Genomic DNA, 15,841 nt, shown 5'->3' with positions numbered 1-15,841 from the left:
CGGATACGATAGTGACTTTTAAGGGGCATCTTGAGTTTTACATGAATCGGATGGAAATAGAGGGATATGGTCCCTGGAAGTGTAGGGGTTTTAGTTCAGTGAGGCAGCATGGTCGGTGCAGGGCCATGGAGGGCAGAAGGGCCTGTTCCTGTGCTGTAATTCTCTTTGTTCTGTAAACATTTCTCTGGATATTTGAATAAAAAAAGAGTTATCCAAGTGAATGTTGGTCCAAGAGAAAGTGATTCCGGGGAATTAATAATGGAAAGTGAGGAGGTGACAGATGAATTCAACAGGTACTTTGTATCAGTCTTCACTATAGTTTAGTACTGTACCCGATAGTATCGAGGATAGAAGTAATATCTTATCGGGGTGTGGAAGGGAGAGAGGAACTCAGGAAAACTGCTGTCACTTATGAAGTGGTACTGAGCAAATAGTTGGAGCTGTCGGCTGACAAATCCCGGACCCTGATGGACTTCATTCTCGGCTCTGAAAAGAAGCAGCTCGTCAGATAAAAGCAAAGTATTGCGGATACTGAAAATCTGAAATAAAAACAGAAAATGCTGGAAAGACTCAGCAGGTCTGGCAGCACCTGTGGAGGGAGAAACAGAGTTGAAATTTTGAGGCCATATGGCTGTTCTTTAGCTGAAGAGGGGTAGAAACGACTGGGGTGAGATAGTTGATGCATTGTTTTTAATTTTCCAAAATTCTCTGGTTTTGGTGAAAGTTCCATTAGATTAGAAAGTAGCAAATGTAACTCCTTTATTCAAAGAAGGAGAGAGACCAAAAGCAGGAAACTACAGGACAGTTAACTTAACATGCCATAGGAAAAATGTTAGAAGCTATTATTAAATATGTTACAGCATGGCAGTGAGAAAAATCCAGGCTATGAAGGAGAGTCAACATGGTTTTGAGAAAGGGAAATCATATTCAACCTATTTTTTCAGTTCTTTGAATGAGTCACATGTGCTGTGGATAAAGGGGAACCAAAGGTGCAGAAAGGTGAATGTACTGAGATTTCCAGAATGCATTTATAAGGTTATTGTGGAAAATGAAAACTCCTAGTGGGGCGGGGGGAATGGTAACATATTGGCACGGAAAGAAGATTGGCGAGTTAATAGGAAACAGGATTGGCATAAATGGGTCTTTTTCTAGTTGACTGGATGTGATGAGTGGTGTGCCACAGGGATCAATGCTGGGACCTCAACCTTTTTACCATTTATATCAATGACTCAGATGAAGGAATTGAAGGTATGGTTGCTAAATTTGCCTGTTCAGGTACACTGAATTTGGGAGAATTTAGCATGGACAATGCACCGAACCAGCACATCTTTCGGAATGTGGGAGGAAACCAGAACATCCGGAGGAAACCCACGCAGACACGGAGAGAACGTGCTGACTCCACAAGACAGTGACCCAAGCCGGGAATCACACCCGGGCCCCTGGCGCTGTGAGGCAGCAGTGCTAGCCACAGTGCTACCATGCCACCCAGTTGGACTGAACAATGTTCATTCTGAGAGTCAGGTTTTGTTTCTGACAGTAATAACCATCCTAACTCAACTGGATAAATATGAAATTAATCAACTTTTTTTCAAAATTATTCTTCTGGATTTTTCCTTTTGGAGAGCGATTACACTATTTCTGCTGTGAAATGAGAACTATTGTCATTCTCCATCCATTTCAGGAAGCCTCATCCAGGATTTTAGCTATTGTGTCTGCATCATTTTTACAAACAGGAAAAGTTTCAATCCACCAGGTAAACATAGCTGTAATTAGCAGGATCTACCAGTCTCCTCTTAGTGTGGAGAGTGGGCCTGTATAATCAAGCTGCAGTGTTTCCCAGGGAACATCAATAATGTGGAACAAGTTAATTGGGACAATGCATTTTGCAGAATCTGATTAGTTTGAACACATGAGGCACAGCTTCAGGTGCTGATGGACATTCTGATGTCTCCTCAGCCACTGATATTGTGATCATGTTGTATAATATTGAGGAGTCAAAAAACAAGAAATACGCCTTGCTTTGATCCATCAAATATACTAATTCCTTTCTAAGCCATCGAGTTGTGACTGAAGTCAAAGTTAAACCATATTTGTGAAAGAAAACTTCATTGTGTCAGATGAGTGAGTCCTTACTTGCTGTGAATGATGAGGGAAAGTTTTCTCTATGGTGCCAACCCTTTTTACCCACAGTCATCTTAGGTCAGTGTCCTGACAAGTTTTTAAATGACATTTAACTGGAGTCTGTCGTACCAGTCCCAACAGTTGTGTTTTGGGTGGATCCCATGGAATCTCCTCTCGAGCAGCTTTCCTGGTGAGTCAGTCTGCTTGGTTATTACCGTCACTCTTCACTAACTCCTGCTGCTGATCCACCTTCACCTGGCAAATAGCAATTTGTCCTGGACATCCAGTAACATTCCCAATCATTCAGAGTTTGGAGTGGTGAGCAGTGGTTTCCTTTCTGCTGTGGAGAAGTTGTGTTTCCTCCCCCAGAGGGGTAGGTTTTCTGAGGGAATTACAACCAACGTAGCTTTCAGAATATTTGATGATTATGTCGGTAACAGTTTGAACGGCTGTGACCGCAATAACCTCAGAGTTCTGGGCTAACTGTTGCGATTATGGTGGATATTTAGTAAGGATACTACAATTGTTGTGGAGAATCAAACACACAGCTCCACTCTGATACAAACCTTGTTCATAAAACCAACACATGATCACATAAACCCCAGTGCAATGTAATAGTTATTTGTCTTTAACAGGTCCATCGGACATGACCCCTTTTGCCTGACTGAGACGTAGGATTCTTTCATACTGAAACATCCCAGCCAAGTAATAATTATGAAGATTCAGGACGTGAACGCTTTTTCTTTGTAATTCCATAATTCAACCATTGGCCCTTTAGGATAATGTCACTGCCGTATTTGGGGTCTGCAGAAATATACAATTAAACTCTGCCAGGCACTTTATGTGCTTAATGGGCACTTTATATCTTCTCAATGAATTAGGCAATCAATCTTTCCACAGGACTGATTGTGTCTGAGAACTATCCGACTGGAAAACCTTTTCCATTAAGGCCTCAGAATACTACAGCAGATATACATTGTTCTGGCTGTGGAATTAATTGGATAGATCTTCCAGAGAGCCAGTACAGAGATAATGAGCCTAATGGTTTCTATTTGTGCTGTATCATTCTGTAAAAGAGTGAATAATCAGCATCAGGGACAGAGAGAGGAACCAGTGACTGTGCGATTGAACCCAGTAAGAAGTCTGACAACACCAGGTTAAAGTCCTACAGGTTTATTTGGTAGCACAAGATTTCGGAGTGTTCCTTCTTCTTCAGGTGAGTGAAGAGTTCTGTTCACAAACAAGGCATACATCGAGACAGACTCAATTTACAAGATGATGGTTGGAATGCGAGTCTTTACAGGTAATCAAGTCTTTACAGGTATAGACAATGTGAGTGGAGAGAGGGTTAAGCACAGGTTAAAGAGATGTGTATTGTCTCCAGCCAGGACAGTTACTGAGATTTTGCAAGTCCAGGCAAGTCGTGGGGGTTACAGATAGTGTGACATGAACCCAAGATCCCGGTTTAGGCCGTCCTCATGTGTGCGGAACTTGGCTATCAGTTTTTGCGCAGCGATTCTGCGTTATCGTGTATTGTGAAGGCCGCCTTGGAGAACGCTTTCCCGAAGATCAGAGGCTGAGTGCCCGTGACTGCTGAAGTGTTTCCCGACAGGAAGAGAACACTCCTGCCTGGTGATTGTCGAGCGGTGTTCATTCACCCGTTGTCGTAACATCTGCATTGTCTCCCCAATGTACCATGCCTCGGGACATCCTTTCCTGCAGCTTATAAGAACATAAGAAATAGGAGCAGGAGTAGGCCATCTAGCCCCTCGAGCCTGCCCCGCCATTCAATACGATCATGGCTGATCTGAAGTGGATCAGTTCCACTTACCCGCCTGGTCCCTATAACCCCTAATTCCCTTACCGATCAGGAATCCATCTCTCCGTGATTTAAACATATTCAACGAGATAGCCTCCACCACTTCAGTGGGCAGAGAATTCCAGAGATTCACCACCTCTGAGAGAAGAAGTTCCTCCTCAACTCTGTCCTAAACTGACCCCCCTTTATTTTGAGGCTGTGCCCTCTAGTTCCAGCTTCCTTTCTAAGTGGAAAGAATCTCTCCACTTCTACCCTATCCAGCCCCTTCATTATTTTATATGCCTCTGTACGATCACCCCTCAACCTTCTAAACTCCAACGAATACAAACCCAATCTGCTCAATCTCTCCTCATAATTTACACCCCTCAACTCCGGTATCAACCTGGTGAACCTTCTCTGCACTCCCTCCAAGGCCAATATATCCTTTCGCAAGTAAGGGGACCAAAACTGCACACAGTATTCCAGCTGCGGCCTCACCAATGCCTTGTACAGATGCAGCAAGACTTCTCTGCTTTTATATTCTATCCCCCTGGTTATAAATACCAACATCCCATTTGCCTTCTTGATCACCTGTTGTACTTGCAGACTGAGTTTTTGCGACTCATGCACAAGGACCCCCAGGTCCCTCTGCACAGTAGCATGTTGTAATTTTTTTCCATTTAAATAATAAACCAATTTACTATTATTTCTTCCAAAGTGGATAACCTCGCATTTGCTAACGTTATACTCCATCTGCCAGATCCTCGCCCACTCACTCAGCCTATTCAAATCTCTCTGCAGACCCTCCACTTCCTCCACGCAATTCACTTTCCCACTCATCTTCGTGTCATCAGCAAACTTTGTTACCCTACACTCAGACCCCTCCTCCAGATCATCTCTGTAAATAGTAAACAGTTGAGGCCCCAGTACCGATCCCTGCGGCACGCCACTAGTCACCATCTGCCAACCAGAAAAGCACCCATTTATTCCAACTCTCTGCTTCCTGTTAGATAGCCAATCCCCAATCCACGCTAACACCCTACCCCCAACTCCGTGTGCCCCAATCTTCTGCAGCAACCTTTTGTGAGGCACCTTATCGAATGCCTTTTGGAAATCCAAAAACACCACATCTACTGGTTCCCCTCCGTCAACCGCACTAGTCACATCTTCATAAAAATCCAGTAAGTTCGTCAAACACGACTTTCCTCTCATGAATCAATGCTGCGTCTGCTTGATCGAACCATTCTTATCCAGATGGCCTGTTATTCCTTCTTTAATGATGGATTCCAGCATTTTCCCAACTACAGACGTTAAGCTAACCGGCCTGTAGTTACCCGCCTTTTGTCTACTTCCTTTTTTAAACAGCGGCGTAACAGTAGCCGTTTTCCAATCAGCTGGAACTACCCTCTGACTGGACCAAAAATGTCTGAAATATACAGACTGGGCTCACTTCCTTTCCCTTCAGTGGCTAAGGGTGGACAAGTCACCAGGATCCAATGAACTGCACGCTAGGCTTTTAATGGAGGTTGCTGAAGAGATTGTGGAGAATTTTGTTGAAATTTTTCGTAACTCCCTAGATTCCGGGAGAGTATCAGAAGATTGGCAATCAGCCAATGTGATGACCTTGGTCAAAAAGGGAGAAGGCAGAAGGCAGGGAACTATAGGTCAGTTAATTTAACATCTATTATTGGCAAGACGCTGGAGTCAATAACCAAAGAGCAAATAGCTAATCATTTAGGAAAGCTGAATATAATCAAACCTCGTCAACATTGTTCTATGAAAGGTAAATCATGTTTGACAAATTTCCTTGAATTGTTTGAGGATGTGAGAAGGAGGGTAGATCAAGAGAAATCTGTACTTGTAGTTTATTTAAAAAGGGCGCCACGGCAGCACAGTGGTTAGCACTGCTGCTTCACAGTGCCAGGGACCCAGGTTCAATCCCGGCCTTGGGTGACAGTCTGTGTGGAGTATGCACATTCTCTCCATGTCTGTGTGGATTTCTGAGTGCTCCAGATTCTTCCCACAGTCCAAAGATGTGTGGGTTAGATTGATTGGCCATGCTAAATTGCCCCTTTGTGTCCCTATAGATGTAGATTAGGTGGATTAGTGGGGTGAAAATGTGGGGCTACAGGGATAGGGCCTGGGAAAGATGAGTCAAGAGTTGGGGAAGATGCAATAAAGTCACCCCTCTGTCTCCAAAACATGGCAAATGGAGTTTAAAGTGTGAGGTCATGTATTTCAGTCAGAGGAATCAACAGGATGATGATCTAAATGGAAAGGGGCTGCCGGTGAGTGAAGTACAGCGGGATCTTGGTGTTCTTGTGCATGAATCACAAAAAGCTGGCAGGCAGGTCCCACATGAGGTAAGAAGGAAAATGGCATTTTGGCTTTTATTGCAAAGGGGTTGGAGTTTAAAAACAGGGAGGTTTTGTTGCAACTGTACAGTGTGTTGGTGATGCCTCACCTGGAATAGTGCATACAGTTTTCATCCCCTTCCATAAACAAGGATACAGTAATATTCAACATAGTCCAAAAGGAAATTCACCAGGCTAATTCCTGGATGGGAGGGTTGTCCTATCAAGAGGGAGGAAATTGTCACGGTCTGTGTTCCTTGAAGTTTTGAAGACAAAGGGGTGATTGAAACATATAAGATCCTGAGGGGGCTTGACAAGGTAGATGGTGAGATATTTTCACGAGTGGGAGAGTCTCAAACAAAATAAATACCTCATTGAATGTTTTTAAGGCAAAGATAGATAAATTTTTGAACAGTAAAGGAATTAAGGGTTATGGTAAGCAAGCAGGTAAGTGGAGCTCAGTCCACGAAAAGATCAGCCGTGATCTTATTGAATGGCAGAGCAGGCTCGAGGGGCCAGATGGCCTACTCCTGCTCCTAGTTCTTATGTTCTTATAAGCACTGATTCCAGATTGTTCAATACTTCTACATTGAATCCCTCTCCTTTCCTTCTCCATATGTACTCTATGATGTACCGATCATGGTGCCCGAACTAAACTAAAACAAAAACCTTCTGACTCATAGAAACCATAGAAACATAGAAACCCTACAGCACAGAAAGAGGCCATTCGGCCCATCGAGTCTGCACTGACCACAATCCCACCCAGGCCCTATCCCCATACCCATGCATATTTTACCCACTAATCCCTCTAACCTACGCATCTCAGGACACTAAGGGCAATTTTAGCATGGCCAATCAACCTAACCCGCACATCTTTGGACTGTGGGAGGAAACCGGAGTACCCGGAGGAAACCCACGCAGACACGAGGAGAATGTGCAAACTCCACACAGACGGTGACCCAAGCCGGGAATCGAACCCAGGTCCCTGGAGCAGTGCTAACCACTGTGCTACCGTGCCGCAACTAGGGATGGGTAATAAATGCTGGCCAGCCAGCGACGCCCATGTCCCACGAATGAGTAAAAGAAATCACAGAATTATTTTGATTCAAAGTTGAGACCTTATCCACACACAGAACACGAGTAGAGTCTCTCCCGCTGTGAATGCTGTAATATTTTTTCAGGCTGTGTAACTAGTTAAAGCTCTTTCCACAGTCAGTGCACTGGAACACTCTCATTCGAGTATGTGTGTGTCTCGGTGATTTGCCACTCCCATTGATGTTTAAAACTTTCTGAAGCAGACGGTACAGAGAAGCATTTCTTCTTCTGGATTCAAAGGCCAATGATAATCAGATCCTGATGAATTGAGTGAGGACGGGACGTTTGCTTTGAGATTTCTGTCACCTGATATCCTGTAAAAGGAGTTTACAAAAGTAATCACTCAGTACAAGATAGAAATTCAGAACAGATAATTCTAGTTTCTAAGGAACATTCTTTCCCCTCTCATTCCACAAAGGCTGTAAATCTCCATCCCACACACTCTCCCTCCATTCTCACTCTGCTGTATCTAATATTCACCCTCCCAATTCTCCTGAAGGTGCTGATTGAGGCTGATTGACAGATCCATGCTCACTGCTTCCTGTCAATCTTTTCGGTAAAACAATTAAACTAAATCAAATCAACTGAGGACAAATAAACATTCTGTTGAATCTTTTTGGCAAAACAATTAAACTTGAAAGAAATCACTAACTATTCTGTTAATCTTTTTGGCAAAACAAGTGGACCAAATTAAATTAAATGTGGGACAGATCAAAATGGGCAGACCTCAAAAAGAAGGGAATCGCCTGCCCTGGACACAGAGAGCTGGAAATCTCCATGCAGGCGGCCAGACAGATATATGTCTATATGACTGGAGTAACAATGTGTGGAATGTACAGACTGGATTCACTTCCTTTACCTTCAGTTGCTGCAAGTTCCCAATTTCCCCCAGAATGAGAAAATAAATGGAAAGGGGGAAAACATTGATTTCCTCCCAGATGGTGCAGAGGAGGGAGTTTCGGTCTGAAGCTCATTGGACAACATCCGCACGGTGACGTCACAACGGAGCCCTGCCTGAATCAACCAATAGACATCAGCCTGCTCCGCGATGACGTCCTGGGGTTCCAGTGCGCAGGCTCGGCGAGCGGACGCGGGAACCCCGCCCCCACCCATGTTCCCCTCCCCCAGCACCTCCTCGAGCCAAGGTTTCCAGGCAACCGGCTGGCGGCTCCGGCCAGAGCGAGAAGCCGCTCGGTGCTCTCCCCCCCACTACCAGGGACTGCGCATGTCCAAGGGAGAGGGGCAATTGCGCATGTGCGGAGATCGGCCCACTCCCCCCCGACGTCAATGCTGAGGTATTGACCAATGGGAAGACTTGGAGGACCGGAAGTAAGTTTCTCCTGCCGCCAACCAGACCTTCCCCATTGTCTGAACGCGGAAACAGGACAATGAGCTTGTTCACCCGGAAAGCTGCTGCTCTCTCTGTGAATGAACACCGCAGGGGTTGGGGTGCATTATTGACCCTAATAACCACATTTTAATTTGATGTTTTTAAGTTTCCTTTGCATTTTGATTTCTGTTCGGGCTGTTCCCCCTCCTTTTAGGGGAGCTGCCCCTTTTACTTTGTCCTGATTTAATTTGAGTTTGTTTACTTGGTTTGACCTAAAAAGAGGTCTCTGTGAATGAAGATTGAGTACAGACAGACTCAAACTTCCTCCTGTCTTCAGCATCTGTGAGTAAAACACTTTCTTTTCTCCCCCTTTCCATTTCTTTTCTCATTCTGGGGGGAAATTGGGGAGTTGCAGCAACTGAAGGGAAAGAAAGTGAATCCAGGGACGCTGCAGACTCTGGAAAGGTTGGCCCAGGTCTCTCTCTTTCAAAGACATTGACATCCTTTGCTCCCGCAGCTTGACACATTTATTTGTCTGGCTCAAAGCATGATCTCTTTCCGAATTAAAGCGCTGGTTTCCCCAGGAGATGACTGACATTTAAGGGGACAATAAATTAATATAGGACAGAGATATGTCTAGTGTTGTTTATGGGACAGATTAGATGTATTATTTATGGTTCTGTAATGAAATACATTTATTATTATGTCTGGTTTTGTAATATAATACTGTAGATATGTTATACATTTCCAGTCTTGGTCATTACAGCACAGAAGGAGTTCATTCAGTAATACAAGTCCATGCCGAATCTCGTTTCAGCTTCATCTCAACTTCGGCTGCATTTGAGATGCTGACCTCCCTCTGGGAGAAAAGGTTTTTCCTCTTGCCCCCTGTAAACCATCTACCAGTCACTTTAAATCTATGCAAAAAAGCAAAATAGTGCGGATGCTGCAATCTGAAAAAAACACACAGAAAATGCTGAAAAATCTCAGCAGGTCTGACAGCATCAGTGGCAAGAGAATGGAGCCAACATTTAAAGTCTGGTTGACCCTTCATCAGACTCTTGACCTCTGACATTTTCAGTGTTATGCCTATGTTCCCTGTTAATCGCTCCTCGACTGTGGGAAACATGTCAGTCCTTTTTACCCTTTCTCGGCCTCTCATAATTTTCAAGTCCTGGTTACATTCAGTCAGTCCCGTTACCCCTCCATATCCCCATTGCAAGTAAATTTGCCAGTTTATTACCTTCTGGTGCCATCTACCTCCACTTCCACATGCTGCTGAAATCAAGTTCTTCCACTCATCCCCCATATATCCAGTAACACAATACTGTGTATTACATGGGTTTTTTAGTCCAGTTAACACATAAAATCGGTGAGCATGGATCTGTTGGTCAGCAAGAATTGGTCCCTTCAGGAGAATTGGGAGGGTGAATATTAGATACAGCAGAGTGAGAATTGAGGGAGAGTGTGTGGGATGGAGATTTACAGCTTTTGGGGAATGAGAAAGGAAAGAATATTCAATAGAAACTAGAATTGTCTGTTCTGAATTTCTATCCTGTACTGACTCTGATTTCTTTTGTAAACTCCTTTTACAGGATATCAGAAGGTGAGGATTTACAGACAAAAGTCAACATTTGACAGAGTCTCCCAATTCATCGGGACCTTAACATCGGCCTTTGAATCTAGGAGGAGGATATTACAGGATATTGAAAGAGGAATCACAGGCCATAATCTCAAACGTCATGTCCAGATCTGACAGAGTCAAATTCCTTTGGACCTGAATATCATCGGCCTTGAGTCTAGAAGGAGGAATGGTTATCCAGTCTGCCGATTTGAAAAGATTTCAAACACCAGTAAGTCTGGAAAAGCACCAACACACTGCCACACTCAAGTGAGAGTATTCCAGTGCACTGAATAAAGAGGTTTAACCAGTTACACAGCCTGAATAAATATCACACCATTCCCAAAGGGAAGAGACTCTACCCGTGTTCTGTGTGTGGATGGAGCTTTAACTGATTGTCCATCTGAGCCATGGAGAAACCATGGAAATGTGCAGACTGTGGGAAGAGATACAGAGCCCCATCAGAGCTGGAAGCTCATCGGCGCAGCCACACTGGGGAGAGACCATTCATCTGCTCTCAGTGTGGGAAGGGATTCACTGAGTCAGGCCACCTGCAGCAACACCAGCGAGTTCACACTGGGGAGAAACCATTCACCTGCTCTCAGTGCGGGAAGGGATTCACTCGGTTATCCAGCCTGCAGACACACCAGCGAGTTCACACTGGGGAGAGGCCGTTCACCTGCTCTCAGTGTGGGAAGAATTACAGTCAATCATCCCACCTGCATTCACACCAGCGAGTTCACACTGGGGAGAGGCCGTATATCTGCATTCAGTGTGGAAAGGAATTCGCTTTGTATTCTGAATGGCGGAGACACCAGCGAGTTCATACTGGGGAGAGGCCGTTCACCTGCTCTGTGTGGGAAGGGATTCATTCAGTCTTCAGACTTGCAGAGACACCAGCGAGTTCACACTGGGGAGAGGCCGTTCACTTGCTCTCAGTGTGGGAAGCGATTCATAGTTTCATCTCAGCTGCTGAAACATCAACAAGTTCACGAGTGATTCCAGGGGTTGGATTCTGCTGTGATTGTTTCTGCTCTCAATTACATCCAGGACTGCATTTTGTTCATTCTCACAGTTGATCAATGGGGAGGGTCAGAGGGTTTCTTTCTGCTGGACTGGCCGGTCTCATGACTTTTCGTCCAGGGGGCCGATGCTCTTTGAGCCTTTTGTGAATACCTGGATTCAGATTTCACAAGGATCACAGAGTGACAGGTTATTTGGAGGTTAAGAGATAATTAGTCAGCATTTCTGTTTGAAACCCCACAAATGTCCATCCAATTTCCTTTGTAATTGTTTATTGTCTCCACTTCCTCCTCCCTCGTAGGCAGCGAGTTCCAGGTCATTACCATTCGCTGCATCAAAATATTCTTCCTCACATCCCCCCTGCATCTCTGATCCAGAACCTTAAATCTGTGTCCTCCTCGTCCTTGTCCCATCAGCTAATGGGAACAGCTTTTCTTTGTCCACCTTATCTAAACCTGTCAGAATCTTGTCCACCTCGATCAAATCTCCCCTCAACCTCCTTTGCTCCAAGGGGAACAACCCCAGCCTGACATTGACAATAAAGAACAAACTAACAGAATATGTTAATACCTGAAATCAAATGGGAATGTTTAATTTCTGTTTTAAAGATATTGTGAATATATTATCCTGGACAATAAAGAAATTGCAATAACTCACCTTGGGTGTGGTTGAATGGAATATATCAATCTGGAATCCACCTACAGTCTCGTGAAAGTCTGGAATGTGTAGCTGGAAATCGCTCCCTAACAGCACTGTGGGTGTACTTACACCTCAGGCATTATAACAGTTCAAGAAGGCAGTGTTGGGGTTGACCATGGCCGAGGCAGCTACAGACAGCCACATATTCTGTTATAATTGAAGGACTGCAGATTGAATGTGAGGCATTATGGGACTGGACTATCTTGACCACATTCCTGTGACTGCTCAGTTACTGCAATCACGGACCATTAAAGCTGCTTAGCAGGGCCCCGACAGAGGAGCTGGTGAGAATATTTACTCAGAATGAGTTAGAATTAAACTTGTTCCAGGACCGGCTGGTGTTCAGCGGCTGAGATACCCGAATCTGTGAAGAGGAGGTCTGACCAATCAACAAACAGTGGCAGATAGTTGGTTAAGAAGTTAATAAGCGTTCTCAGGCATTATTTAAATTATTTTATCCCAAATTTGTGATAAGAACTTTGAGGGACTTGTGACCCGTTAGTCGGTGAAGTAACGGTATACTCCAAATAGCACTGGACTGAAAAGCAGACCTCAGAGTAGATTCTAATGGTTATAAACTGACCCAAGCATGGCCAGTGAAAAATCAGAACTTGAGTGGGGACTGGACAGATCTCTTACCTGCTATTTGGAAACTAAGAACAAGAAACTTATCGATAAAATTATTAGAGAATAGAGCCAACGTTTCGAGTCTGGAAGACACTTCATAACAGCTCTTGTAAAGGGTCATCCATATCTGAAACATTGGCTCTATTCTCTCTCCACAGACGCTGTCAGACCTGCTGACATTTTCCAGCATTTTCTGTTTTTGTTTCAGATTCCAGAATCTGCAGTATTTAACTTTTATGATAAAATGATTAGTTCTGATTGGAATCCCCACGACCCTCCCGCAAAACAGAGGGAGTGGTGGCAAAGGGAGAAAAAGGATAAGGATGATAAAGTCTGGGTTCTGATTCTCCGAGTTCATGGAGAATCAACAAAATGAGTGAACCAGTTTATAAAGAACAGAAGTTACCCATCCCTAACAAAAACTGATCAAATAAAAATAATTAGGTTGTGGAATATAACAAAAAAATTAAGAGCTGAAGTTTACAATCGAGTTTGTTTTGATTTTTATACTTGTGTAAAGTGGGATTATTGTGTGCCAATTTTTTTCTGCTCACTCCCCATCCCTTTAGGTTCTGTAGAAAAGTTAACCCTTTCAGCAGACAGTTCATTTCTTTTCAAATCATCTGAAAACTCGTGTCTATTTTAGTTTATAATTGAAGATTTATGGGAATTGGCTAAGATGGGCTTTTGACATTTTTAAAGTATAAAAAAGTGGTCTTGAGAAGGCAATTTGGTAGAGAGAGGTGGAGGGAGAGATGTTTACAGAGAGGTGTGGAGAGCTGTTGGTTTTACAAGTTATCCACGTTTTCAGAGCCATCACTTCATGTCCTGGTCTGAGAGGGATGGAGAGAAGTCTGTTCAATTGTTAATGTTAAGCTTTCTCTATTAACTGTTAATCGATACTTTGCCTTTTATCATTCTGACTTGTTACATTTTTAATGGTTAATTAACTTTCTGAATTCACCATTTAAATTGTTCTGTCTAGCCACATGGTTGAGACACTGGAACCTGGTGTGATTTACGATGAGGGAGGTTTTTGTAAACAAGAGAACCCCCATAAATCTTAGTTCAAATAAATCAAAGTTCTTACAAATGGAATGCAATCCTTTATTACGAGAGAAATTGAACAGAGAAGTAAAGATGTTCTGCTTCAGTTATACAGGGCGTTGCTGAAACTGCATCTTGAATAGGGGCTGCAGTTTTGTCTCCTATTTAAGAAATGATACAAATGCATTGAGAGTGGTTCAGAGGAGGTTTAATAGATTGCTTCCCAATTCTTGACCCTCACAGGATAAATTTTGTCCAATTTTCCTTGTCTTCACCTCTGACAAAAAGTCATCCTGACTCAAAATGTTGTGTCTATTCTCTCTTTACAGATGATATCAGACTTGCTGAGATTGTCCAGCATTTTCTGTTTTTGTTTCAGATTCCAACAACAGCAGAATTTTGCCTTTATACCAACTGTTGTTGGATAAGGGCATCAAAAATATCGGGTGTGGAACGAGAATGTGGAACGCAACTGTTATGGTGAAATTAAAATGATGGACACAAAATGGTTACCTGGCACACAAAATGGACTCTGGGAAGGGACATTAAAAGGCACTGGCTTTGGGCACAGACAGTTACACAAAGAGTTAAAACCTGCAGTATCTGAATTGCTGCAGGAAGCTGGTCAGACCTGGGGCACTTTAAGACTTGAGATAAGAGCAGACCCAGAACAATGAGCTTGATAAAATCCGCCACTGATGGAGACATGAATACATAAATGTATATATCGAAACCAGTCATTGATAGAGGACATAACTGCATAAATGTATCCATTCTATGTATAATGATGTGTTAACTGTCCATGTCCGTACCTGTCTGCTTGGAACGATGTGTTAATTGTCGATGTCCGTATCTGCCTACTCAACTTGTAACGATGTGTTAACGGCTAATGTCTGTACTATCTATTGTCTAAAAGGTATAAAGATGCTCAACTACCATTGTGTAGTTGAGAAGGTCGCTGCCAAGTACTGCGGAGTACCAATGCTTTCTCCCAAAGCTTTGTCCGAAATAAAACTGTTTTGTTGAACCTCCAAGTCTGACTCCGAAGTGGTAAATTTCCCACAACGCAACACAAACAGATCAGCCATGATGTAAATAAACGGTGGAGCAGACTCAAAGGGCCAAATGGCCAACTTCTGCTCCAATGTCGAATGTTGGTCACAAATTTCTGAGAATTGTGAAACAAGGCTGGAAGATTCACCTTGCTTGTGTTCGTGGGAAAATGTCCAGGAGAACCATCACTGTGAAGGACAGTTCTGGGATTAAAAGGTTGCCAGATTGGAAAAGGAAAACAATGGAAATAAACTCTTGGGGAGTAAAGAATCACTTTGGGCTCATTCTTGGAGAATTGAGTGTGAACATTCCAAGATGGAATAAAATATACCCATTGAGTGCGACATTTGATGGTGTTAAGAGTAAAAGGGCAAAGTTCAATTTTACAGTTTAAGGGTTATGTTCCCGACAAAAAAGTGTTTAGTCATTGTTGCTTCCAGTTTGTTGGAGGAGAAGTCATAAAACTTGAAGTTTTGTCATGTGATTCTTTGATTTACTCATTGAGTTTAGAATTCATTTCTCTAAATTATTGATCATTACAGAGATCCTAATAATTCATTCAAAGCCCTGTGTTTTGACTTCCCATTTGAGCCTGGGGCACCTTTCTGTCTCTCTATTGCTCTTGTCAATGACAGCCAGGCGACGGAGCTGAGGGCTGAATTTAGCTGAGAATAATGAGGCCTGCGGCCCAGTTGGAAAACTGCAATGTATGTTGCAGTAATCGAGAGACAGGAAGGTGCTGGAGGACTGAGTGAGAAATGGGCCTCCAACCAATTGTTATATCGGTCACTCAGAGCTAAAGAGAAACTCGTCTCTTTAAATACATATACAGGGAAGAGGCTGCAATGAAATCTGCCCCTTTTAACACGCACAAAAGCTGGAGGATGAGATTGACAGGCTACAGGAGGACTCCATTCAGCCCATCGTCCTCCTGTTATCTCTTTGAAAGAACTCTCTGATTCATCCAACTGCACTGTTTTTTCCCCAAATTCTTCCCACTCAAGTCTTTACCCTTTGGAGGTAAACTATTGAATCTGCTTTCAGGCAGATCAGAACAACTCAGTGTCAAAAAA

At 43.4% G+C, this 15,841-nt stretch overlaps 2 protein-coding genes across 4 annotated transcripts in view; one reads left to right on the top strand and one right to left on the bottom strand.

Moving 5' to 3' along the window:
* Positions 1-15,841, bottom strand: part of LOC144480817 (uncharacterized) — a 1,107,688-nt gene that overhangs the window by 983,699 nt on the left and 108,148 nt on the right. The window lies entirely within an intron of this gene.
* The window catches only part of LOC144480905 (uncharacterized), a 34,154-nt gene continuing 24,463 nt past the window's right edge, over positions 6,151-15,841 (top strand). Inside the window, exons 1-2 of the mRNA XM_078200532.1 lie at positions 6,151-6,207; positions 11,009-11,140. Of these exons, the coding sequence (XP_078056658.1) occupies positions 6,151-6,207; positions 11,009-11,140 (189 nt within the window). The remainder of the gene's footprint in view (positions 6,208-11,008; positions 11,141-15,841) is intronic.

The sequence above is a fragment of the Mustelus asterias genome, chromosome 30 (assembly GCF_964213995.1).
Source record: "Mustelus asterias chromosome 30, sMusAst1.hap1.1, whole genome shotgun sequence".
NCBI lineage: Eukaryota > Metazoa > Chordata > Chondrichthyes > Carcharhiniformes > Triakidae > Mustelus > Mustelus asterias.
Note: the sequence above shows the minus strand (reverse complement) of the source record. Positions and strands in the feature narration are given on the sequence as shown.